We start from the raw sequence: 26,484 nt of genomic DNA on the forward strand, positions 1-26,484 counted from the left end.
CCTGTTCAAGTTTCAAAGCAACTTACTTTTTTATATTTTGCTCCCCGCAAATCTTTTTTTCCAGCCTCTGTAAGCAGTGACGATCTAATTTGGATTTTGGACTGAAAGGACCAGTTGCTGTTGATTTTTTTTTTTTTTTTGGGGGGGGGTGTGGGGGGGGTGGGATATAAAATAATGGGTAGTTAGGACCACCATGGACGTATGCACAAATTTGTAATACTGAGTGTGTATTAATAAGGTTAATGTAAATAAAATATTCACAAGTAGTCCACTATAATCAGAATACTGCTCTTGATGTTCTTATATTTGAATTTCAAATGGCTGAATAAAACATTAAATAAAATAATCGAAGACAAATACGCGTGGTACAATGGTTTCTTACAACCTTTATTGCGTCCCAGTTAGAAACAAGCTACACTATATACTCTTTTGTATTTTGTAAGTTCAGTTAAGGGATCCAAAATTAAATTTCTAAAAGAAAAGGTATCTGTACAAATCATAAATAAAATGCATCAAATACATGTAGTAGTAACAATTTACAAAAGATCACAGTGCACAGATCTTCATTTTTCATGATTGTCTTGAGATTCGTCTATCTTGATTATGAGAGGCCGGTTGAGATCCACAGCATGTTCATCCACAATGGGTAACTGAGCTGGTTCTAAGAAGTCTTCAATATCCTCATCTTCAGCCAAAGCTTTTTCTAAAGCAGCCCTGGCGACTTTCGTAACACAGATCATTAGAACAACTGCACACAAAGCCCAAAAGAAACAACCAAATGTTACTAACTTCAAGATTCAGGTTGGTCTAGCATTCAACTTTTTCTTTTTAAATATCAGATCCAGTTTGTCTCACTGTTTATTCCTTTCCTTATTTCTTTTGGGATTCTCTTGGTTATTTAACTCGATTAATGCAACTGGCATTCTTACTTATATTTTTGTAAGCAGAGAAAGGATATCCCTACTAACAATTTTATAAGCAGAAAAAGGATAAAAGATGTTTAGCTTGGCATGTTAATCCTCCATTTCAACTAGAAATTTTAATCATCTTTTTTTAGTGAAATGACTATCTTTCTTTTGATCTGAAAATTTGGGTTGGCATGTCATGTAGCATATTACATGCACATGTAATTAATACTCTGCTACATTTCATATTCTATCATATTTTGGTAGATCTATTTTATAAAGTGTGGGTTTCATGCTGCCGAGCCAGGATTTCAACTTACCAGATACCACAAGGCCCAGTATAATAAGTGCCTGCATCACCATAAACAAGTGAACATAGATCAGAATGGAGACAAGGAGATGCAAACTCAATTTGCATCTCTAAATTCAATATGTATAAAATGTTCCCTCTAAGCACCTTACAAGGCACATGAAGTAACAGAATTGTAACTATACATACACCCTTAGAATAGGGGTGCTCATAAGGCAAACCTATAAGCTTCTTGCCTATGTTTCAATAAATGAGACAAGGTCAATTCAAAAAGTAGCAATTCTAGCAAGATGGAAAGTATGAAAAGGAAATGGCTTAGTCTCTTACCCAACGAGTTTTTGAAAACTCACTCCACCCATGTGTCACATCAGAAAGATCTTTGAGAGTTGTTCCAACATATACCAGGGCAAGTGTTATTGGCTGTATGGAACCATGTTTAAAGCATTAACATACCACATTAAAGGAATCACTCTCAATATGAATCAATTTTGATAATAGCTCAAGAAGGAAGAAGATACCATCATTCCTAACCATGAAGCCAGCATGTATTCTCCAACTGGAACGGGAGTTACTGACAGAAGGTAATTCAACATGCTAAACGGGAGTAAGGGAACGAGCCGAAGCAGTAAGACGATCTGTGAAAAAAAAAAAAAAAAAATGAAAGGTTGAGGGATACAATATTGATTGTCAGTAGCCCAAAAAAACCAAAAAAAAAAAAAAAATGGAGTGAGAAATATAAGCTACTGCCTCTCTTTAATCTTTCAGCAGAGAATATAAAGTTAGTTGTCACTAACGAGCCAAGGCATCTAACAGGAGCAATGTGGTATTGACTTCCAGCAAGATGCTAAGCTAAGATCAGTATCTCATTTTGAAATCCATTAAAAGCCTCAGCTGTCAACATTTTTGCACCAAGCAATATGGATAGATGTACATATCAATAACATGACATCCCATTTGCAAAGGTCACATATGTTTAAAGAAATCACAAACCTTAAAGCCAGACTTCCGAATTGCAATTGCAACTGAGCGGAACTGTGGATAATCCTTCAACTTTGAAACAACAAATGATCTGCCAATCTGCATGGGAGTTTCCGAGAAAGGTACACAGATAAACATATAATAATCAAAGACTAACAGGAAGATATATGCACGCCTCCAAGAGCAAACTTTCAGTGACCATTATGCAAGATCCTTTCATTCATTGATGCTTAAACTGTAAAGGAGAATGATAGGTTAAAGGATAACACATTTTTGGTTTCAAATACAGATAAACTGGTGTTCTTCCCTGGTAATACAGCACATTTCTTAAAGGTCATGACAAGGGTTCAGAAGCTTACAGTTCTACCAAGAACAAATGCAGCCCCAGCGCCAATTGTAGCACCAATGGAGTCAGCTACAAAGCCCACAGGCAGCCCAAAAAGATAACCACCACCCAGCTGACAGATTGAGAACAAATACCACACAAGGTTGCATGTCAAATTGAAATTTTGTCCTCACATCGACCACATATGGGGCAGAAAATAATGAGAAAGAAAATAGGACAAAATTTAAAAACAGAAGACTTTGAAAAATACGTGTAAATGCTACCGTAGACAAAAAGTGCGGATCACTTGGAGAAACAATAATGCAAACTTAAATTAAAAGAAATTCATTTTAAAACAAAGTAGGATTGGATTATTTAAGTTATCGGCAAACCAAGGAAGCTTGCATTCATGAACTCAATTTCCTAGCATCTTAAGTATCTTAGGGTCTGTTTGGCAGAGCTTTTTTTTGGTTGAAAAGCTCTACTTGAGGGTCAAAAGCTCTTTTATCAAAAAATAGAGGTGTTTGGCAAAAGTCAATACGTACTTATTGATCAAAAAATGAATTTTTTTAAGCTGTTTTAAAGAAGCTCAAATTTTGAGCTTCTCTAAAAAAGCTCTTTTTTTACTTTATATGGAAATTTAATAAGTATTTAATACAGCTTAATGAGCATTTAATGCAGTTTTTTTATTTATAACCAAACACTTATTAGCTTTTTAATAAATTTTTTTTTTTCAAAAAGATCTAATATACAAAGCTCTACGAACTAAAGCTCTACTTTCATCAGCTATACCAAATGGACCCTTAAGAAGCAGGAAGATATTGAAAAGGTACAATCTGGGTAGCAAATCCTTATCATATATGCATTCACAGATGGTAAGACTTAATTGTTTGCAAAAGCCTTAATTTCAAACTACAAAATAATCTAGAAACAAGGTTGTAGCCTCAAATCTCCAGTACACCTCAAGTTATCAGCAAGACAACTCATTCAAGCAATCAATTATTATTCTCAACAATATGCAAAAAAAATTTAGCAACCATCTCTGTTCTTTAAATCTTCCATGGTAAAAATTACTTAATTTGGTAGAAACAAACAGATGAGTGTTGAAAAGCCATCAGGTACGTCATTACCACGTCTGAAAAGCCATGCAAGATACATGTTCCAACTCAATAAGCTAGGAAGAGAAACATAATTTATGGAAGTTTTTCAAGTAACAATAGGCATTCTAGGCAATGATGTGATCTAAAGCATTTAATGATAAAAGACAATCTAAGTAGAAGGGAAAACACAAATAAGTCATCATTTTACTAGAAATTACAGGGTGGTCACAGCATTAACTAAAGCTTAAGGAACAAAAGTTAGTGCTTACAGTAAGTACTGAAGCTGGAACGGCCAAGACAGTTAGAGGAATGTAAGCAACAGCGCTGCATAGCACCCAAAGAAATATACATTAAAAAGTGAGAAATAATAAAATTTCAGCATCAAGACATTACAATTTAACTAAATTGAATGTGTGCTTTATCTCTTAGAACCCTAATTATTGGTCTGATCTATAAGGACTTTAAACATGAAATTTTGTTACCTCAGATTTTAACGACAGTACAATGCGAAAAAAGCTTTCTAGCATTGATATTAGAATTATGTGAGAAAACTGGCATCATTTTAACCATGGCGTTCAAATATGCAAGCCAAATATCATAAAACTTATAAGTTATGATAAGCAACGAAACTTTGCAGTCATATAGTCAGTTTTGACAACTCCATGGTGGTTTCAACTGATCGGAAATAAAATTGTCATAGTAGAGCAGGTTTTGGCTTCATGATACTTCATGATGGGATACAAACATTAGAAAGTTATAATATACTTACAGCACAAAGGGACCCCAGGGTCCTAGATCTTTGTCAACCCATTGTAAAAAGTCCTTCAAAATCTGTAGGAATCAATTCAACCGTACAGAAAATGTTAGCATACCAAATAAGATGCTGAAAGAATTTTGACATCAAAATGTCACGAAAACAACATCCACCAAAATCCCCAATCCGGCACTACAAAGAGAAATCATCTTATGTTGTAAATTTTAAATTATATGGAAAGAGTATCACTATGCCAAGGTAGATCCCTAATAGTGTATCAACATAGAACTACACATTGCAGGTATCCAAACAATATTAATATAATGTAAGAACTAAAACTGGTATCACAATTCATCCAATTATGTTCCCCTACATTATGCTAAACTTGCTTACGGTGATTTTCTAAAAAGAGTCCGATGCCATAAATTAGTTTAGCCAAAGAGCCTAAGTTACTGGCAAAGCAACAAATGATCTAAGAGAAAAACACTAGTTTCAAATATCAAATTCCTCCATAAATAACAAACATATAGAAGCAACTCAGATAGCTCTAGAAAATGCCACGGTAAACAAATATGGAGAACACCCATAAGCAAATTATCAAAATCAAATGTCAAAAAAAAAAAAAAAAATTCACAAAAACATACCAATCAATCAAACGAATACAGAGACTTATTAAAAAGTGAGAATTGAAGAGACCCAGATGAATTCAGAGACTTAAAAGATGAAAATCAAATAGACCACAAATGAAAAAAACCAGACCTTTTCAACAGGGAGAGTATAACATGCGGTTACTACAGCGGCAACAACGAGGAGGAGGAGGGCGATCCTGAGCGCAGAACCCCAAGTAAAAGCCATAGAAAGCCTGCGACGCCAAGGTCTGCACTCCTCGTCGTCGTCTTCGTAGTCTGGTTGAGCTTGCTTCAGCGACAAGCGAGGTCTCAATCCCCCAAGGTTTGCCAGATTTGGGGCTACGGCAGCAAAAATGTAAGCTTTTTAACTCTCAATTTAGCCCATCAAAGATAATAATAAAGCTCCAAACTTTATCAATCTTTTGAGTTTGGATTTTGCTTTTGGAGTTCGATTAGGATTTTTGGGGAATTGAGAATTTGGGAAAATCTGAATAAGCGCAAAGCAGAGAAAAAAATTCTCTTTTTATCGCTTTCTGGTTTTCAGAATTTGGCGTCACAGGCTCAGTGTTGAAGACGTGTTCACACGGGGGGTTAAATTTTACTTCTTTTTTTTTTTTTTTTTCTTTTTCTAAAAATATTTTTTTAAACATTTTTAATCAAATAATAAAATTCTCTGGTCTTTATAAAAACACATTCTCTTGTCTTTCTTTAATTATTTATTCCTTTTTAATCTACTAATTAAAATTAGCCTGTGTCTCTGTATCACTTTTTTTATTTAGACCTAGAATATTTTATATAATACAGTTCCGATGAGCGTGAGAAGATAATATATATTTATTATATATATTTATATTCCCCTATTTAATCTTCTTATCCAAAACAAATAAAATAATAATAATAATAATATAATATTCATGCATGTTTTCAATGCCTGGTTTTGCAGATTTGATCCAAGATCAAGAGGCAACCCAACTCTACGAGCCTCATGAACATTTTTAAGGCCCACGTTAAAGGGCTAGGCTTTGATATATATATATATATATAATGGGCTAAAAATTTAAAGTCCAATTAATTTCAATCTGGGCTAAAAAAAAGGTTTGTGATTTTCCTAATATTTATTTATTTATTTGCATTAAAGGTGGGATGGGATGGTGTAGTTTCACACTCGAGAGTTGCAATGTCCTTGAGGGGTTAATTAATAAGCACACAAAATTCAAAGCATTAGCCTCATTTCAGTCACCATCTTTCATGCATGCAACATTTTTTTTTTTGGGCTAACAATGCATGCAACTTTATTGATTGGGATTCCAACCTCTTAAATTAATGCCATCATACACTGGAAACCAATTTGTTGTAACATCATAGCTTAATCAATAAAATTCATAAAAACAAATAAATGGACATTATTAGATGAAAATAAATAAAACGTTAACATTTAACTTTGGTTAATAAACTCTTCCAAGAGTTCTTTCCTACAAATCTAGAACTCAATGTAAGTCCTATTTGAGTAAGCGACCATTGAAATCTAGGCTAAATCAGGACTTTTTTATTTTTATTTTTTATAGTTTCCAATTGAAAAAAATGCATTAGTGCATACAAATTGTATGCGGATAAATATCTTGATATTCTTTCAAGAATTTGTTTGCTTTACTTAGATAAGCAGCCAAAGTGAAAATCTATCATGTTTATGTCATTTTGGTTTTACATGTTTATCATAATTTTGACGTATATGTAAACTTCTCCATATTGCAATAACTAAAGTAGAAAAGTCCAAACATTCAGCTCAGAACAAGTTTTCAAATGACAGATACATACTTAAGAAATTTCAGAACTCAAAAGTTACATTTCAGTCTGTTTTTGGCTGAAAAAAGTGTCCAGGCAAAAAAAAAAAAAAAAATGTGGCTAAAACCCGAGAATTCTAGTTCTTTTAGAGGCAAGAAGAATCTCCCCTGATAGACAAGCCGTTCAAATTACGTGTGGTAAACAATAATTATGAACAATAAAGAATACAAATTTTTAAACTAAAAGCACAACTCATCGATCTTCTTCCTTATACTTGGTCAGGCCTCCCAGCAGCAGTAAATCTGCCTCCAGTCTCTTACCATGCATGTTTCAAGCAAATCACTGGCATTTGATGTTTCATTTTATGGCCAGAATTCTCACCTGCTTGGTGCTTCTCCTCCTTAAGATGCAAAGGATTCACAGAACTTTGCTAGCATTAGACTTGCATTAACTTGCTATCTTACACAGAGTGCATTCAGCAATATATGAGCCAACATGAGGTCCACAAAATATTGGTGCCCAATTTGGCCATCTCTCCACCTCATTTTCGCCGGAGCACGACCATAATGCACACCATCATTGCACCGGTTATCGAAATGCCATGGAAAAGTCATATCGAAATTATCAATTACACCAGAAATCACACCAGCTTCCTTCAATTTCTCCAACACAACCCAGTTGAATGCCTCCATCTTATTGGGATTGAATTGTAAAGTCCTTGCATAACCACCAGTGGCTATTGTGGTACGGTAATAGACTTTTGGAAACATCAATCCCCTCTGCTTTATCGACTCCAAAACTTCTTTCCAAAATGATGCTGCATAATTTGCCCCTTTAGAGAAAGCTCTTATGTTGGTCCAAAATACACCATCATGCAGTCCAGAATTCATAATTATTGTGTCTGGAACTGTTTCCTCTGAGAAGTACTTTTTTACCAAATTCCTAAAACCTTCATCTTTCAAAGAATTCAAACCTTGGTAATTCTGCGTATCATTCCAATGACCATTGAAAATGCTTGTGATTCTAACAGTTTGAGAAGGGTCTTTTGGGTTTGAGAAATTCCTATCAAATCTTCTAGGAACCGAAGGTATTTCATGCAGATCTAAGATGAAATGGAGAATGTTTCTAATGGTATCAACATGATTGGAATCACCCCAGAAGAAAATCCATCTATTCTTCAAACAATTCCAAGCAGAATCCGCTGTGAACAATCTAAATGAACAATGTGCTGAATAAACCCATCCATTACTCTCCAACAATCCTAATGAACCATTGCACCATGGATTCTGGCATTGAAAATCAGAAGGTAAGCACCGATATCGTCCATCATTGCTAATTTGGCAATCATCATTCCTGCCATGCCTAGTCCACCTTCCACTCCATAAATCTCTACCAAAATCAGACTCCTGGCAAGTCTGCAGCTCAGGCAATTGAGCTGAGCCTTTGTAGAACCTGATCTGAATCTTACGAAGCTCTTGATCATAAGCAAACCTTGGAGGTGAGAATCTAAGACCCTCGAAATGCCTAAAAAGGAGTATTATAGTAAGATTATAGATCCCAACAAAATCTGGATGGACTTGTAGTGAAATGGAATATGACCCATTGTTGAAATCTTTCACAAGAGGACGAGATTTCCATGAATCGCCAGAAAGGTCAGTCTCAAAGTAATCCCCACCTAAACAACGAGGGTTCTTAGCATCATCCAGTGATAAAAAACCAAACTCATGGATTTCACCAGCCGACAACTCAATCAAATCCTGACCATCCAAACCAGGAATTGCAATATCCACGGTCTTGGAATCTTTACAAGGCTCCCCACCAGGAGCTAACCACCGAGCTAGAAGATTCTTAGTGAGGTCACGCTCCAACTCATTTGCAACCCAACTCAAACTTGATGAAAACACCAGCTGGGTCTGATTCTTCTCTGAGTTCATGAAAACCCCAGTTGAATTCTCAGAAAAAGATTGTTCATTTTGTGTCAGATTAACCGGGTTGAGGGAATCGAAGGTAATGTTGAACTGGGTCTGGTTGATTTGGTTGTCGAACTCAGCAATCGCACTTTCTGAGGGGCTTATAGACATACCTTCATACGTTTGGGGTGGAAAAGCTCGGCCATTGTTGGTACTAACTTTAACAGTACTCAGATAATCTTGGCGAGACCTCCAAGCATCGACGAAGCTCTTTATAGTTCTTCCATCGGCGCTCAAAACCACAACCATTCCCACAAGAACAAGAGCCGTCAGCAACCCAAAACGCCAGTGAAGCAATGGACTTGACCTTGGAGTCCATGGATTTGTTGAAGGCCAATTCAACCCCTTCATCTTCAAGACTGAAAAACAACAAGTCGAACAAACAACAACAACAATAACAACAAAGATTAACATCAAACAACAACAAACAGCATTAAGGCACTAAACTTTTTCCAAACCCATATATTAAATTCGAAAATCCACATTAAAAAAAAGTTTATTTCTTTGACGACAAGCATCTAACTTTCTGATTTTCTCGGCTAAATAAATATAAATATAATATAATGGGAAATATAAGTGAGACTTATACTTACAGGGGTATGGGAACGGTGTGCGAGATTTTCCAAGTCCCTCTCTGGAAGCTAAAAATCACTCTTGGAGAAATACAATGCAAGCCTCTTGGATTGCTTATTTTTTTTTTTTTTTTTTTTGGATCCAAGTTTATCGAATCCTATGTTTCAAAGGAAAAGAATAAGAGAGAAATGTTAAAAAAAAAAAAAAAAAAAACACTTTTTTTTCGAAAGCGTATGTTTATTGTTGCTTCGCTAACAACGACAAAGAGCATACAGAATCGTATAAAAATGGTATTGGTTTTGCTGAGAATAATATTGATAAACAGTATAATAATAGTATTCGTTAATTATAATTTATTTATTTATAATAGAATTATATATTTATTGGGGAATCCTAGAAGCCGAAAGTTACTGGAACACACACACACACACACACACACAAAGAAACCGGGAGGGAAAGGTGGAGAACAAACAGACGAAAATACTTTTGAAAATATTTTTTCCAAAATACCCATAAAGTACCAAGTACGGCCATGGAGAATAATGGAGCACCGACACGCGGCGACACACCGGTGACTAATCAGTAGGACCGTCGGTGAGTGAGTGGGGTAGGGGCAATCATGACATTTGATGCATTATTTAATAATTTGTGCATGGTTCATTAAATTTAAAAAATGAAAAATGAAAAAGGTCGTCCATAGCCATCGCATGCGGATGTTTAATCCAACTTTTGGAACCCAAAAGGAGCCACAAATCCAGAACCATACAACCCATCAAAACCAAAGCTTCAAATGTTCATCAACAGCATTCACAACATATATGTGCATGTATCTCTCATGGATTTGCATGGTCCTACATAATTCCTATTCATTCTAAGAAATGGGAAAAGGACAAAATTGTCAAAATGAGTCATTTTAAGATTTATTATATTAGGTGTGTGAGAGAGAGATGACAAATTAATAAAGAGTTTAATTATTAATTACCTCTTCTTTTTTTTTTTTTTTTTCTTTGTCGGTCATTCAGCCATGGAGAAAACTTTTCAGCCAACCTTCTGTTAATGGGTCTTGTTCGATCGTCCACACCAGACGATATTGTTTTCCCAACCAAATAGAAAACATAAGCAGAACTAACTAAACCCCTGTACTGGGGCTTAGATATAATTTATATTGGAATAATGATCAGGTTTTGTGCTTTTTGCAAACTACCAAGCTTTTTTTTTTTTTAAATGTGTTTATTTGTTTGATTTTTGTTTTTTTTTATCATTTAAATAGTAGCAGAGATTGATTTACTATATATACATATATATATATTTTTTGGGTCAAAGAAATTTAGTACTATATTTGGATACATAATACTTTTTTTATACCAACTTTTGAAACAATTAGTAAATTTTAACCTTCTATAAATACCAATTGTATACAACGTAAAAATAAATGTCCAACAACCTGTAATGTTGAAAAGGAACTAAACTATGTATAGATCTTACAAAATAATTAATGTATACGTAACCGATTTTCAAGTCACTTTGTACTCATTAATCAGAACTTGATTATCTGTTAAAATCTAAGAAATGACAAATCAAACAGAAATAGATTGTATTAAATATATATAGAAGGTAAACTCCAAGTCCATGTTGTTGTTTGAAGTCTGTCAAAAAGATCAAATGGGTTTGAATGGGGGTTGGTTGGTTGGATGAGTTTTAACATCAAAGATATGATAATATGTATATAATTAGTCAAAAGATTAGGCAAATAAGAAAGAACCTGGAGCACATTCATGGAGTGGGATATAAAAGTAATTTCAAGCAACTTGATCATCAATAGCATGTGAATTGGTTGAATATAAGAAATTTGAACTGGATGGACTACCACCACCCATCATTAATTTTAGTACAAACTCAACAAATTCTGGTTCCAAATTTATTAGGACTGTTTAGGAGTTAAATAGTTGCATAAGAGCTATTACCACGTTAGGATTTTGAAGTCAAAAGTATATATATATATAAACATATATATGTATATTATGCATTAGAAGAAAAAATGGAGCTATATTAGTTTCCTATAAGATTGCGAGAAGAATCTTGATTAATAATTATCAGGGGAATTTAAATTTAAATTTATTTTTTAAACAAAAATTATATTCCTTTTTTTTTTTCTTTTATAGTTCCTTATTTTCTTTGAGGACATTATTATAATTTTACACCTGTAGGCAGATATTTGTCTTGAAAATGTTTGAATTTGAATTGGCTAAATTCATGTCTTTCCAAAACGACAAAAAACAAAAAAAATAAAAATAAAAATTCACTGTTATTGATACAGATCCAGAAAGCTCCACAGGCTACCCATTTTTGCTGGAAAAAGTTGTTCTTTTTCTTTTCCTCTCTCTCTTTCTCTCTCTCTCTCTCTCTCTCTCTCTATATATATATATATTTGCCAATCATTTGGGAATCTATCTTTTTTTTTTTTGGTTGAAATCATTTATCTATCAATGAGTTGGAAACCTCCTCTAATATTTTGATCGGAGTAAAAACTAATAATAACAGCTATTTGTAGCAATGCATTAATTGTAACAATTATATTTAGCAAATTAGTTGATAAGCTGTCGCTCTATAAGATGTATATATAACACATAATGCTTCCTCAACTTATCTCAATCACACTGATTGCACTGAGCACATTTCAACCGGCATTTAGTTCCATTCAAATTTTTTTGATAAATATTTATTTCCATTCAATTTTTTTATTTATAAATATTTATTTCCATTCAATATTCTCACTTACAATATACTTATTAATATTTTTTAAAAAAAAAACATCTCAAGTCATTTATATTAACAAAATAAAATAATAAACTGTCAAACCCATATTAGAATTATTTTACTCTTTTATTCCATGTCCTGCAGAAAATAAAAAATGTGAACAGATGTTTTTGGTGATGTGGTAGGCGACGATTTAGAGGACTTAAAACAATTTGTCTAGTGGGATCTTGCAGGAAATTGCTTGGCATATATGACCAGTAAAATGTGGTTTCCAAATATTTTATGTGGGAGTTTTCTTTGGAAGCTTGTTGACAGCAAATTGAATGCCGGTTCACATCTCAAGGAGCAACAATCAAGGAGCAAAAACTTGACATGGGTTTTGTAAGTATTGGTTGAAATGTTGGTGGACCAGGAAAAGTCTCAAAAGCGATGACAGAGAATTGAGGTATAAATGAGAGAAGAAAAGGCAACAAACAAAATGTCAAAAGGAAATGGGTGGAGATCATGGAGAGGTATGGACAAGAAAGCGAAAGGATAAAGAGACTTTGAAGTGTGTGAAGGTCTTAAAAAGATTGTTCATAAGATTACAGCTGGGATAGATATCTTTGAAATCTAAAGGGATCTCCATGATGTCTATCGGCAAAAAGTTGAAAAAAAAAAAAAAAAAAAAAAAACAACAACAACAAAACAAAGGAAAGAAATGGCAGAATTTGGGTTTTAATAAAAAATGGTGTTAGGAACTGTGGATTAATGGTGGTACCAAACCCAACCAAAACACTCACCAACCATGCTTTTGCATTTTAGTACAATCCAGAAGTCTTTGCTCAATCAAAAAGTACTCAGACAATGGGAAACTTTTTTGTCTGCTCACTCTGCTTCTGTTCCATTTTTCACCACCGATATACTTTTATTATCTTTATTTTTTGGGACCTAACCATTGGCATACTTGAAAGTCATGTAAATGTTACTTCCATAACATTACCACAACCATCCAAGACGGTTGACTAGCTCACTTGGTAAAGGACTCCTTTTGTTTAGCTGTCATGGACCTGGATCGATTCTAGGTGGTTTGCTTGTATACCCCTATTCTTTAGAGTTGCACATTCTAGTCTAGAAAAGCGACTTTTCATATTAGTTCTATAGTTTTGGACTGGAAACTAATTTTCCGAGTGATTTTGACTTTATTATGTAACCTTCTTCCAACTAATATTTCATATATATACAATCTCACTGGATCAGAAAACTATATAATTAACTTAAAAAAAAAAAAAAATATATATATATATATATATATATAAAAAAAACAGAACTTTTGGGAATTATCTAAACAACGGCAAAGCATTTACGTCGAGGGAAACTATTTACGATATTCCAAGAGTACCAGAAATTTCTTCACCTTGATGGCGATACGACAAATAAGTTTTGTTAAAAATAATAAATGTTCATACATGACTAGGAATAATTTACAGTTAGAAGTCCATTTCACAAGTATGTAGTACAGACAACAAACCAATCAACAAAGAGACTCCATACCTGTGAAAGCCACAAATTCATGGGAAACAAGCAAAACTTTTCCTATAATAAGTTGTAAAGGAAAGCTAAGTTCTCTCTCTTGATACAAGCTCACGAATGGCATTAATATAAGATTGAACTTTACTCTACTGCTAATGTATAGAGCAAGAAATTTCTAAAGAAAGTAAAAAGAAAAAGAATAAGAATAACACAAAAAAGGAAGAGACAATGGGGAAAACTAAAAAAAAAAAAAGAGGGTACATTAAGGCATGATGCTAACTCCACGGATCATCCCAACCTTTGGGTCCCTCTCTTTTGACGAAATCAATAATGGCATTGACAGCTTCATCGACTCTGTTAGAGAGAGAATGATTTCCGTGTTCGATTTCAACTTTCTCTGCTCCACCCATTGCTCTGCATAGTCTGTATGAGTTCCAAAAATACCAAAAAGATCATTTTCTTACACCATATGTATCATTCCTACGTATATATATCCAACAAAATGGAGACAAATGACTGCTGGGCCATGCACATGAATAGACACACAAAAAGAAACTACTTGTTTTGTGGTTAAAGTATATTAAACCAGACCAGCCATCAACGTGAAAGGTATTTAAACAATATGAAAATCATCTTTTTAAACGTAGACCAAGTAGAGTTGCTATTTCTTACCTTTCAACCAATGCCTTTTTGTCAACATAATCTGGCACATACTCATCACCCATGGAAAAAATAACCTGAAGAAAATACATGATACCGTCATTTATCATGCGCACAACTAAAAACATATTTGCTGCTATATGAGCAGAGCAAAGGATTAGCTTATAGGTTACACCTACTCAGTTGAGTGCCTAAGAATAATCCTTCTACTTTTCCTAAAGACGAAAGAAGAAACGGTTTCCTGCTTGGTAAAGAGACATGATTACCCAGTGATGTCTGCGCCTTAACCACAGGTATTGGAGAGGATGCTTAAAAGATGCCCCAATCTTCAATATTCATTTTTTTACTTATTTATTTATTTTTTGTATTTCATATATAAATATTTAAAATTTGCCTGACAGAAAGTTGGAAATCATTTATCCGTTAATTTAAAGCCATGAGCATCTTGAATGAAGTTTCTATTTGTGCGTGCAAACATTTTCTCCAACAAACAGGAAAAACAAGGCATATAACAGGAAAAACAAGGCATATCCTACCTGGCAAGGTGTGTTAGACATGTGCCCAAGTCTCATTTTCAATTGGTCATCACTGAGGTCAGAACTGAACATGTCATCATCCCCCATGTATGCACAGAGTGAGTGATACCTGCAAGAAACTGATCTTTAGCAGGGAGGAAGCAGAAAAATAAATTTTGATATGCATTAGCAATTTCAGTTGCCGAATTCTCATTAAATGATGTAAAACAGTGACACATAAAAAATAACAAAATAAAAACTACTATTTTAATGCAAATACACTCAGAATCCAGGACAAACTAGATATAAAATGAAGTTGTTTGCAGTTATAACAAAATCATAGCTCCCAACATCAGCAAGTTAAATCATTGAGGATAATACTATATCAAAAATTATATTTATAAGATGTTAGTAAGAAAATTAAGTTATGATCAGAATTTAAATAGACCATATTCCCTTATAGTTTTCCATATCTTAAACCATCTCAAACCACACAATCATTTTTATAAGATAGGCAGCACTATTTCCTCAGCTTTATTGAGTTTTCAATGTCTATAGTTTCTATAAGTCAACAAAAAATTATGAAAACAAAAAGAAATAAGGAGTATGTCTTGTTTGGTTAGCTAACTCTTAACTTAATCTAGTAATTTTCCATTTATAGGCATAAATTCTTTAAAAGTATCCTTGTGGCTTGGAAGCTTGACCAATGAGTCTAGTGGTAGGTTATTGTAAGAAACCTTATTACCATGAGTCAATTAGCTCAAGATAACAGATCTTATTGATGTTGAATATCCCATTCTTCCTAACAAATATCATTCATAAAAATGAAAGTAACCAATTCCATTTATATTTTTTCACTTTAGGAAGACAAAATCACAAAGCCTGGCTGTATACCCACCTATAGGCAGTTATTGGAGCAGTTGGATCTGCTTCCCTGGGCATTAATTCGGACCCACGACCCTCACTTATCATAGAAGAAGCCAAGTCAATCATGGCAGGTGTTTCAGGTAGAGTTGCTCTATATTCACGATCACTGACTGGGGCCTGAATATTCCAATTGTCATATATTAAAATTACAGTAATATCTACCTATAAACTTTTTACTCTAAAATAAGAAAATTATGGAAAGCAAACTACCTGCAAAATGGCAGCACGGACTGCTCTGGAGCAAGCAGCATTTGTGCGCATATAATGCACAATATCCTAAAGTTATGACCACAAAAAAAATATCACCTCATAAAGTGCTGATTAGCTCAATCTAACCTCACATAAATTTCAAGATGCAATCAGTACTAACCTGACAGCCTGTACTATGACCAAGTAGTACTACACCCTCTGAATCTTCTTTGTTAATAAAATGACTGATCAACTGATCGATTTCCATTGCATCCTTTGAGAAACAAAATGTAAAAGCATTTTATAAGTGAAAGCAGCATAATCTGTAACTTTATGCACACCAAAAGGATAACCAAAAAGATTATAGGGTCAAGATTGATATATCATATTCAGTTTAATACAGTACAATTAAAACCAGAACCAGAAAACATAAATGATGATCAATCACCAGTCAAAATATTTAACATTCAGCAAAAAAGCGAGGATATTGTAAGACGATAACTACCAGGTGGTGCATGCTAAGGTTTCCCAATTAAGGCATCTGACATCTCCTCCTTGATGTTTAATTATACCTCATACTAGCTGCCTTCCCTCAGAAGACATGATTCCCAGTGTGAGTTGGGAGTTATGGTAAGTTTAAAAACTGGGAACTGATCTTTTTTGTGTCTTGTCTATGTTAAGGAAAGTCTATAATAGTCTAGCTAGACAAACAATGGAATGTGTCTAAACAAAATAATAATTCTAAAAAGCCTATACATTGTGAAATTCTACAACAGGCACAACAACAGATATCAACATATAGTTTACATGTAATATAGATAACATATGTTACCTGTCGCAAGCTGGAGGTTCCAAATCCAGTATACGAAGAGGACATGAGTAGTTGAACAAGTGACCATTTCGCTTGATCCAGGGCAATTGCAAGAGGCTCCAAGTATCTAGACACGAGACAAAAGAAAAATATGGCTGGAGTTACAAGGTTTTAGAACATGGTTTAAAAAATCCAACAATATTCTATAGAAGAGTGGATTCAGTTTAATTAAGGCTCTCAATAAACATCTTCTGTGAAACAAAATCTTCACACAAAGAAACACTGAAAGAGAATAACGAGTTACTTGAGTGGAGAGTAACAAAGGCACAAAATTCAATGATGCTGATTAAACAAAGCTAACAACATAATACATACTCTGTTGCCAGAAAACCATCAGTCAATCCACCAATAAAAATTACTTGCTGTTTATAATCACCTGTTTTAAACGCAACCTGTACAGCAAAGAATAATAATCAGTATACATCATTTCGAAAAGGTTGCATATTACATAAACCGAAAGGAATCTAACATAATTAAGTGTGAAAAATCTTTTGCACAAAAAATTTGGGTCTCTTTCTAATTTATCCCATAATTAGGATTGGATTCTCGTATTGCTCCACATGTAGGCATTATCCCCATGTTCCAAAATTTCACATTAATTGTGCAAGCCAAAGCTGTTCTTGCTGTAACTGCAAATAAACCAATTTAAGATTTTCTACGAGTCCAGAACCTAGATTGAAAATATCCACATTATACTTGCTGCCCAGTCATTTTGATTTCTATTATTGATGTAAGCATAACACGAAAATCAAACTTCGAACTCAAAATTGCTGATAATTTCAAAACCATATAAAGGGAATTTCTTTGAAAAATAACAATCACAATACCCCAAATAATCAAAACAAAAAGAAAGCAAATGATTATAAAAACAATAATAATGATTTCAAATTTTGAATGTTTCCTTTCAATCTAAAAACAGTCACAACAATGGCAAAAGTAACCGAATTGAAGAATACCAATAACAAAAAGGTTGTCATTTCAAACCTCCAAAATAGTACCATTTACATTTACCCCCAATTCTTCAAAAATTACCATATCCAAAAGCAAAAATCGAATCTTGAAGGAAATCCAAACGCATAGAGAGAACGAAATATACCTGAATGGGCTTGGGCCCATATTTGAACAGCGATCCTCGGAACTGATTCTTCCGTACAACCGGGCCAGAAAAGTCACCACCGGCACCGCCAACGGAAACGGACTTGCTAGTCATCTTGGCACTGGCGGACCTGTCGGACCGGCCCAGAACAATGCCGGATAGCCACGAACCTGTCGACGAAGAAGACGATGATGAAGAAGCTGATGACGAAGTGGATGATGTCAGAGAGAGATTCATCTCAGACGACTCCCAAAAATTCAATCCTGTCCTTCGCCCATATTCTTAGGGTTCAGTTGCAACCTCTTTTTTTTATTTTTCTGGGGGGGTTTTTTATTTTAATTTTGTTAATTTTGGATTTCCGATTTGCAGAGCTTCACAGTTCGGGGGAGAGAGAGAGAGAGAGAGAGAAAGAAATGGTACGGTCCTGCCCGTCTTGGTCCGTTACCGTTAGTTAGTCACTCACCTCGCTCTTTTCGTGTTCTTGGATGTCGATGACGTGGCACGTCAAAGATCCGCTACCCTCCACGAGCTCACACCAAAGTGCGCGTGTCATCTAAATTTCTGGACCAAATAATGGGCAAGGCCCAGTGTCCCGACACAAACAGGTAGTTCAGGCTTTGATTTGAGTCGAGATCGTTGTTTGAGTTCCATTGGGCCTAAATGATTTGGGCCAGTTAATGAACTTGGTCTAAAATTTAAAAGCGTCGTCTGTCTACTTAGCAGTGGGCTTTTTAACTGGATCCAGCATTGTAGTTCCAGAAGAAGACGTAAAAGACCAATAAAAACGTGTAAAACATTTTTCACTACGAAAACGGATGGGTAGCTAAAGTTTCTTCTTTCTTCTTCTTCTTTCTTTTTTTTTTTTTTTTTTTTTTTTTTTCTAATTACTCTAGGCGTTGAAACTGTATGGGTATTTTCATCGTTCCCTAAAACATTTGCATTAAATATATATATATATTTAAAACAATAATTCAATTTATTTGAAATGTCCAATTTTAAATAGATTGAAAATTTAAATTTAAATATTTTTTAAAATAATATATATTTATTTATTTTATTTTCTATTAAATCCTAATTAAAAGCCTATATAAAGGTTTTAAACCATCATACAAAGCATGAAGTAATAATTTTTATACACATATTACTATTCTCTTTTCTTTCTCTATGTTTTTCACTAAAAAGTTTAATAGTCTTTTCTAACTTAAGCATTAAAGGGCTTTTGATCGACACCTTCAACGCATTTTATAGGCTCACAAGGTTCTTTAATGGTGAAAAAAGGTGGAAAAAAATTTAATAGTTGATTTTACATAAGGTTATCAAAGATATTGACCATAAAGATGATCGAGACAGCCCACCAAACTTCTACTTTTTTGTTTTTTTGTTTTTTGGGTGAATCACCAAACTTCTACTTTTACCATATGATAAACAACCAAATATATATATATATATATATAATATTTATACATGAACATAGTTTATAATTAAAATTAAACATGAAATTGACAACTTAATGGGACATGGACGTGACATGTGTATATATATATATATATGTATATTTATATATGAATATAGTTTATAATTAAAATTAAACGTGAAATAAACAACTTAATAGTACATTGACGTGGCATGTGTATATATATTCATATATGATTTTAATTTATAATTAAAATTAAACATGAAATAAACAATTTAATTGGACATTGACGTGGCATGTGAGTCGATGAACATCAAGATTCATGAATATCTCTAAGTTAGCCTAGCTGCATATTGATTTTTTTGCAGAGCTTAATTTGAGGAATAAAGTTTGGAACCATAAAAATGTGTAGTGTTGTATAAATGGTCTTAGTTGCAATTTTCAAAGGGTAATTTGGTCTTTCAAAATTAAAAGGCTGTCGAAGAGAATGAAAATAAAGCAAAAAGTTTTAAGGCAGGTTGAGCCTTTTTTTTTTTTTGGGTAAATAAGGCAGGTTGAGCTAATTAGCTTCATGACGCGTGTTTTCATAAAATTTGTCCTACCAAAAGTCGAAAGTGACGGCCAGCATTATTTTCACGCGTCTATTTTATTTAGCTCAAGCTCTATTTATAGAGTTACGCTGGCTCTTCTCCTAGTAGTTGCTAGTGGAGAATTAATTTGCAAGACATCGAATTTTGTCTGAATTTACAATCTCGTTGTATAGTAATATTCATGATGAGATTGTAAATTCAGACAAAATGCAATTCTTACAAAGGTCATTTTGTTTGTTTGATGAATATAGAGTTATATACATATATATATATATAATGAAATTCTACGATATGAACAATATGTATCATATTGTAATATGGATATCAATATTGATGATGATTTTTAAAAAAATTATCGTTAATATTTATTTTACATAATAGTATAAACTATCATCAATATTGAAATCTACAATACAAATGTTCGCATCATAAATAGATACTATATATATATATATATATGAATATGCTGATGAATTTCTTTTTAACGAGGGAGTTGATTGGACATTAGTGGAAGCCATGGGAGCTACAAAAGCTTCTTCAACCAGCAGCCATTGCCAAAAATCAAAGACAACGCTTGGATTCCATTGAGTTCAGGTATAGGGTCATGCTTAGGGTTCTTCTTGTTAAAATAGCCTCTCTTTCCTCTTCCTCTCATCATAAGGCTATCTTCATCAAAAAAATATATTTGTGATATGGATATTAATATTTACAATGATTGTCAACATTAGTTTTGTATGATAGTATAAATCATCATTAATATTGAAGTCTACAATGTGAACGCACTATAGATGAACTATATATATATATATATATGAATATAGTGATGAATTTCTTCTAAACCAGGGAGTTGATAGGACATTAGTGGAAGCCATAGGAGCTACAAAAACTTCTCCAACAAGCAGACATTGCCAAAAATCGAAGACAACACTTGGATTCCATTGAGTTCAGGTATAGGGTCATGCTTAGGGTTCTTCTTGTTAAAATAGCCTCTCTTTCCTTTCTCTCTTTCCTCTTTCTCTCATCACAATCGCCGGCTACCTTCTTCAAAAAAAATATATTTGGGGTGACCATTTTGACCAAAAACATATTGTTGTTGTTGTTGTTGTTGTTGGGTCTTTTTTTTTTTTTTTCAAACTTCTTTAAAAATATATCAAGTTTTGGAGGACCAAACTCGGTTTCCATTTTATCAAATCAAAAGGCAATGTGATATATAACATCTTAAGATTCACATATAGAAAATAAAATGAGATGGAATCCAACGTTTATCGGAACGATAATCGGTAACACAGGTTTGCGTGCGATTATTTACGCAGTATTAAACAACACCCAACCCCAATTGGACATTCACAGGATCATTAATCATATATATGCCTAATGAACCCATTAGTGCTCGTTTGGGCCAACTACCCACCTAATAATGGGCAAGGCCAGGTCAGATTGAGGACATTTTTTCATCTACGCTCTCTTTTAACTAGTGTACCTGGGCTGAAAATTTAATATGGGTTGTCCACCTTGCACTAGTTGGCTTTTCTTTGTTACTTATTTATTTATATATATATAATTATGATATACAGTTTAGGATTTTATTCTTAGAAACTTTACTTTCTGAATTAGGTTTATGTTTAATCGACTTCTGCTTCATTAGGATTCTCATCCAACTAAAAGGAATTCACAAAAAAACACAAACCTTAAAACAAGTTTAATCCGTAATGCTTAAATATACGGAAGCGTTTTGCTGACTTAATATTGACAAAACAAAGTGAATCTAAAACAATAAAGTAAAAAATGTTAATGATTTCCCCTTTGTTACTATATACATATATAAGAACCTAACTATCTAACAGTGTCAATTTTTGTCTGCTATGTTATAATTTGAATTTGACCATACATGGTTAATTTGTAGCTAGCTAGCCAAGATCTTTAGAAAACCTTTTTTTTTTTTTTTTTTGGTTGCATTCAAATTTTACATGTATTGAATTAGAATCGAATAAGTAGGTTAAAAGTTTTGACCTTAAAATAACCTATACTCAAGAGATCAGCCTACTTACCAGCTTTAATTTAGGATGGAAAACGACTAAAAATATATATATATCTATATATATATATATATATATATATTATTGCTTATTGAAAATAAACATGAAACGACGTTCAAAAGGACATGGCATATTAGTCAATGAGTATTATCCCTAGCTACTCTATATGATTTGCGGAGCTTAATTTAGGGATTTTAAGTTGGGAACAAGTCACGTTCCATATCAAACTATGAGGTTGATATAAAGTTGATCCCCCTAGTAAAGCATATATATATATATATATATATTTTTTTTTTTGTGTGAATACATAGTTGTGTTTTTATGGGTAATTTCCTCTTCTAGTTAAAGGAGGTTTAGATCATGAGGGTTTGCCAAGCACACAAATATAAATTGTTGATGAGTGACTGAAAGTCAAGTGAGAGGGACATCTCTTTGATCAATGAAATATAATTATCAAAATTTATGTGCGCTGTCAATAATTGCCATCATAATGAAGTGAAACCTTAACCATTATTGAATCAAAACTCCCCCCCACTCCCTCTCTCTCTGTATATATATTTATGTATATGAGTTCCTCTTCTGTATAACCCCATGTGTGAAAAATTTTAATGAGTGGAGAGCTGAAAATATATAAACACCCAAGTGATATCAATCCAAAATGACCTTTATATTTGTATCACCATAATGACAGCAGCGTTGACAGCCAAAGACTTGAACAAATCATAAAATGAAGTCATTTGCAGTTATAACAAAAATCATAGCTCCCTACATCAGCAAGTTAAATCTTCAAGGAAGATACTGTATCAAAAATTATAACTATAAGGTGTTAAGTAAGAAAATAAAGTAATCATCAGAATTTAAATAGACAATATTTCCTTATAGTTTTCAATAACTTATAATATCTTAAACCACACAATCATTTTATAAGATAGGCAGCACCATTTCCTTAGCTTTATTGAGTTTTCAATTTCTATAGTTTCTATAAGTCAACAAAAAATTATGAGAACATAAAGAAATAAGGAGTATGTCTTGTTCGGTTAGCTAACTCTTGACTTAATCTAGTAACTTTCCTATTAATAGGCCTTAAATTCTTTAAAAGTAAAATTTGTTGTGGCTTGAAAGCTTGATCAATGAGTCTAGTGGTAGGTTATTGTAAGAAACCTCATTATTATGAGTCAATTAGCTCAAGATCTGCAGATCTTATTGATGTTGAATATCCCATTCTTCCTAATAGATATCATTCATAAAAATGAAAGTAACCAATTCCACTTATATTTTTTCACTTTAGGAAGACAAAATCACAAAGCCTGGCTGTATACCCACCTATAGGCAGTCATTGGAGCAGTTGGATCTGCTTCCCTGGGCATTAATTCGGACCCACGACCCTCACTTATCATAGAAGAAGCTAAGTCAATCATGGCAGGTGTTTCAGGTAGAGTTGCTCTATATTCACGATCACTGACCGGGGCATGAACATTCCAATTGCCTACTTATAAACTTTTTACTCTAAAATAAGAAAATTATGGAAAACAAACTACCTGCAAAATGGCAGCATGGACTGCTCTAGAGCAAGCAGCATTTGTGCACATATAATGCACAATATCCTAGAGTCATGACCACAAAACAATACCACCTCACAAAGTGCTGATTAGCTCAATTTAACTTCACATACAATTCAAGATGCAATCGGTACTAACCTGACAGCCTGTACTATGACCAAATAGTACTACACCCTCTGAACCTTCTTTGTTAATAAAATGACTGATCAACTGATCGATTTCCATTGCATCCTTTGAGATTCTTATAAGTGAAAGCAGCATAATTTGTAACTTTATGCACACCAAAAGGCGAACCAAAAAGATTGTAGGTTGAAGGCTGATACATCATACTCAGTTCAATGCAGCACCGTTAAAATCAGAAACCAGAAAACATAAATGATGACCAATCAGCTGTCAAAATATTTAACATTCAGCAAATAAGCAACCGGATATTGTAAGACAATAACTACCAGGTGGTGCATGCTAAGGTTTCCCAATTAAGGCATCTGATATCTCCTCCTTGATGTTTAATTATATCTCATACCATCTGCCTTCCCTCAGAAGACGTGATTGCCAGTGTGAGTTGGGAGTTATGGTAAGTTTAAAAACTGGGAACTGATCTTTTTTCTGTCTTGTCCATATGAAAAGGAAAGTCTATAATAGAGTCTTGCTAGACAAACAAGGGGATGTGTCTAAACAAAATAATAATTCTAGAAAGCCTATACATTGTGAAATTCTACAACAGGTGCAACAACAGATATCAACATATAATTTACATGTAATAGAGATACATATGTTACCTGTCGCAAGCTGGAGGTTCCAAATCCAGTATGCGAAGAGGACATGAGTAGTTGAACAAGTGACCATTTTGCTTGATCCAGGGCAATTGCAAGAGGCTCCAAGTATCTAGACACAAGACAGAAGAAAAATACGACTGGAGTTACAAGGTTTTAGAACATGATTTAAAAAATCCAGCAATGTTCTATAGAAAGAGTGGATTCAGTTTAATTAAGGCTCTCAATAAACATCTTCTGTGAAACAAAATCTTCACACAAAGGATTAAAAGAGAATAACGAGTTACTAGAGTGGAGAGTAACGAAGGCACAAAATTCAATGATGCTGATTAAACGAAGCTAACAACATAACACATACTCTGTTGCCAGAAACCATCAGTCAATCCACCAATAAAAATTACTTGCTGTTTATAATGAGCTGTTTTAAACGCAACATGTACAGCAAAGGATAACAATCAGTGTACATCATTTCGAAAAGGTTGCATATTACATAAACCTAAACGAATCTAACATAATTAGGTGTGAAAAATCTTTTGCGCAAAAAATTTGGGTCTCTTTCTAATTTATCCCATAATAAGGATTGGATTCTCGTATTGCTCCACATGTAGGCATTATCCCCATGTTCCAAAATTTCACATTAAGTATGCAAGCCAAAGCTGTTCTTGCTGTAACTTCAAATAAACCAATTTAAGATTTTCTACGATCCCAGAACCTAGATTGAAAATATCCACATCATACTTGCTGCCCAGTCATTTTGATTTCTATTATTGATGGAAACATAACACGAAAATCAAACTTCGAACTCAAAATTGCTGATAATTTCCAAACCATATAAAGGGAATTTCTTTGAAAAATAACAATCGCCATACCCCAGATGATCAAAACAAAAAGAACAGGGAAAATTGCGCAAATGATTAAAAAAAAATAATAATAATAATAATAATTTCAGGTTTCAAATTTTTCCTTTCAATCTAAAACAGTCCCCAACAATTGCAAAGGTAACCGAATTGAAGAATACCATTGACAAAAAGGTTGTCATTTCAAACCTCCAAAAATAGTGCCATTTACATTTACCCCCAATTCTTCAAAAATTACCATATCGAAAAGCAAAGATCGAATCTTGAAGGGAATCCAAACGCACAGAGAGAACGAAATATACCTGAATGGGTTTGGGTCCATACTTGAACAGCGATTCTCGGAACTGATTCTTCCGTACAACCGGGCCGGAAAAGTCACCACCGGCACGACCGACGGAAACGGTCTTGCTAGGCATCTTGGCACTGGCGAAGCCGTTGGACAGGCCCAGAACAATGCCGGATAGCCACGAACCTGTCGACGAAGAAGAAGCTGAGGACGAAGATGACGAAATAGATGATGTCAGAGAGAGATTCATCTCAGAGGACTCCGAAAAATTCAATCCTGTCGCTCGCCCATATTCCTAGGCTTCAGTTCCAACCTCTCTTTTTTTTTTTTGGGGTTTTTTATTTTAATTTTGTTAATTTTGGATATCCGATTTGCAGAGCTTCACAATTCGAAGAGATAGAGAGAGAGAAGTGGCACGGTCCTTCCCGTCTTGGTTCAGTTACCGTTAGTTAGTCACTGAGTACTCACTCTCTCTTTTCGTGTTATTGGATGTCGATGACGTGGCATGTCAAAGATCCGCTACTCTCCACGAGCTCACACCAAGTGCGCGCGTCATCAATATTTCTGGACCAAATAATGGGCAAGGCGCAGTGTCCCGACAAAAACATGTAGTTCAGGCTTTGATTTGAGTTGAGCTTGTTGTAGCAGTTCCATTTGGTCTGAAATATTTGGTCCAACCAATGAACTTGGGCTAAATATTAAAAATGGGTCGTCTGTGTATTTAGTAGTGGGCTTTTTTAACTGGATCCAGCATTATAGTTACAGAAGAAGAAGAGTAAAATCCAGGCCAAAATGTCATTTCACCATAATTGACGTGTGTTTGAAACTTCCATCGAGCTAATTAGCTTCGTGACGTGTGTTTTCTGACATTAGTCCTATAAAGGTCGCAGTTGTCGGCCAGCATTACTTTAACGTGTGCAGATCATTAATTTAACCTAGCCAGCCTTTTTTCTTTTTTTTTCTTTTTTTGGGGGCAGAGAATAATGTGATGAGTTGAAGTTTGCAACCATCGAAACGTCTGGTCTGGCATATAATATGTCCTACCATTTTCAAATTTTGAAAGGATGTGGAAGATGAAGAAGACTGAACATAAAGCGAAAGTTTTTAGGCCGGTTG

At 34.0% G+C, this 26,484-nt stretch overlaps 4 protein-coding genes across 15 annotated transcripts; all 4 read right to left on the reverse strand.

The window, feature by feature from the left end:
• Positions 1-363: 363 nt before the first annotated feature.
• On the reverse strand, positions 364-5,604 carry LOC107423287 (uncharacterized). Its single transcript, XM_016032823.4, has 9 exons — positions 5,132-5,604; positions 4,388-4,449; positions 3,888-3,942; positions 2,553-2,651; positions 2,206-2,292; positions 1,734-1,850; positions 1,543-1,635; positions 1,226-1,256; positions 364-748 (listed from the first exon to the last, which is right to left on the reverse strand). The coding sequence occupies exons 1-9, from the start codon at positions 5,225-5,227 to the stop codon at positions 564-566; spliced, it is 825 nt and encodes a 274-aa protein (XP_015888309.3). The 5' UTR covers positions 5,228-5,604; the 3' UTR covers positions 364-563.
• A 1,620-nt stretch (positions 5,605-7,224) lies between these two features.
• On the reverse strand, positions 7,225-9,215 carry LOC107423261 (uncharacterized). The gene is made up of 2 exons (XM_048476954.2): positions 9,212-9,215; positions 7,225-9,112 (listed from the first exon to the last, which is right to left on the reverse strand). The coding sequence occupies exons 1-2, from the start codon at positions 9,213-9,215 to the stop codon at positions 7,239-7,241; spliced, it is 1,878 nt and encodes a 625-aa protein (XP_048332911.1). The 3' UTR covers positions 7,225-7,238.
• Positions 9,216-13,503: 4,288 nt separating this feature from the next.
• LOC107423265 (UPF0613 protein PB24D3.06c) lies at positions 13,504-18,303 on the reverse strand. The gene is made up of 9 exons (XM_016032796.4): positions 17,854-18,303; positions 17,073-17,149; positions 16,719-16,824; positions 16,068-16,160; positions 15,908-15,973; positions 15,669-15,814; positions 14,792-14,900; positions 14,268-14,332; positions 13,504-14,018 (listed from the first exon to the last, which is right to left on the reverse strand). Exons 1-9 carry the CDS (start codon positions 18,088-18,090, stop codon positions 13,871-13,873), a joined length of 1,047 nt encoding a protein of 348 aa, XP_015888282.3. The 5' UTR covers positions 18,091-18,303; the 3' UTR covers positions 13,504-13,870.
• A 2,062-nt stretch (positions 18,304-20,365) lies between these two features.
• On the reverse strand, positions 20,366-25,907 carry LOC107423264 (uncharacterized). Of its 12 annotated transcripts, none has more exons than XM_060815979.1 (4): positions 25,385-25,907; positions 24,229-24,337; positions 23,217-23,380; positions 20,621-20,895 (listed from the first exon to the last, which is right to left on the reverse strand). In XM_060815979.1, exons 1-4 carry the CDS (start codon positions 25,402-25,404, stop codon positions 20,892-20,894), a joined length of 297 nt encoding a protein of 98 aa, XP_060671962.1. In that variant the 5' UTR covers positions 25,405-25,907; the 3' UTR covers positions 20,621-20,891. The 12 variants fall into 12 exon arrangements, 10 of the variants coding, with proteins under 10 accessions (XP_048333994.2, XP_048333997.1, XP_060671962.1 ...); XM_060815978.1 differs by lacking the exon at positions 20,621-20,895 and adding an exon at positions 22,542-22,691; XM_048478037.2 differs by lacking the exons at positions 20,621-20,895; positions 23,217-23,380 and adding an exon at positions 20,366-20,523 and having other exon boundaries at positions 24,232-24,337; positions 25,385-25,900.
• Between the last annotated feature and the right edge of the window lie 577 nt (positions 25,908-26,484).

The sequence above is a fragment of the Ziziphus jujuba genome, chromosome 3, assembly GCF_031755915.1.
Source record: "Ziziphus jujuba cultivar Dongzao chromosome 3, ASM3175591v1".
NCBI lineage: Eukaryota > Viridiplantae > Streptophyta > Magnoliopsida > Rosales > Rhamnaceae > Ziziphus > Ziziphus jujuba.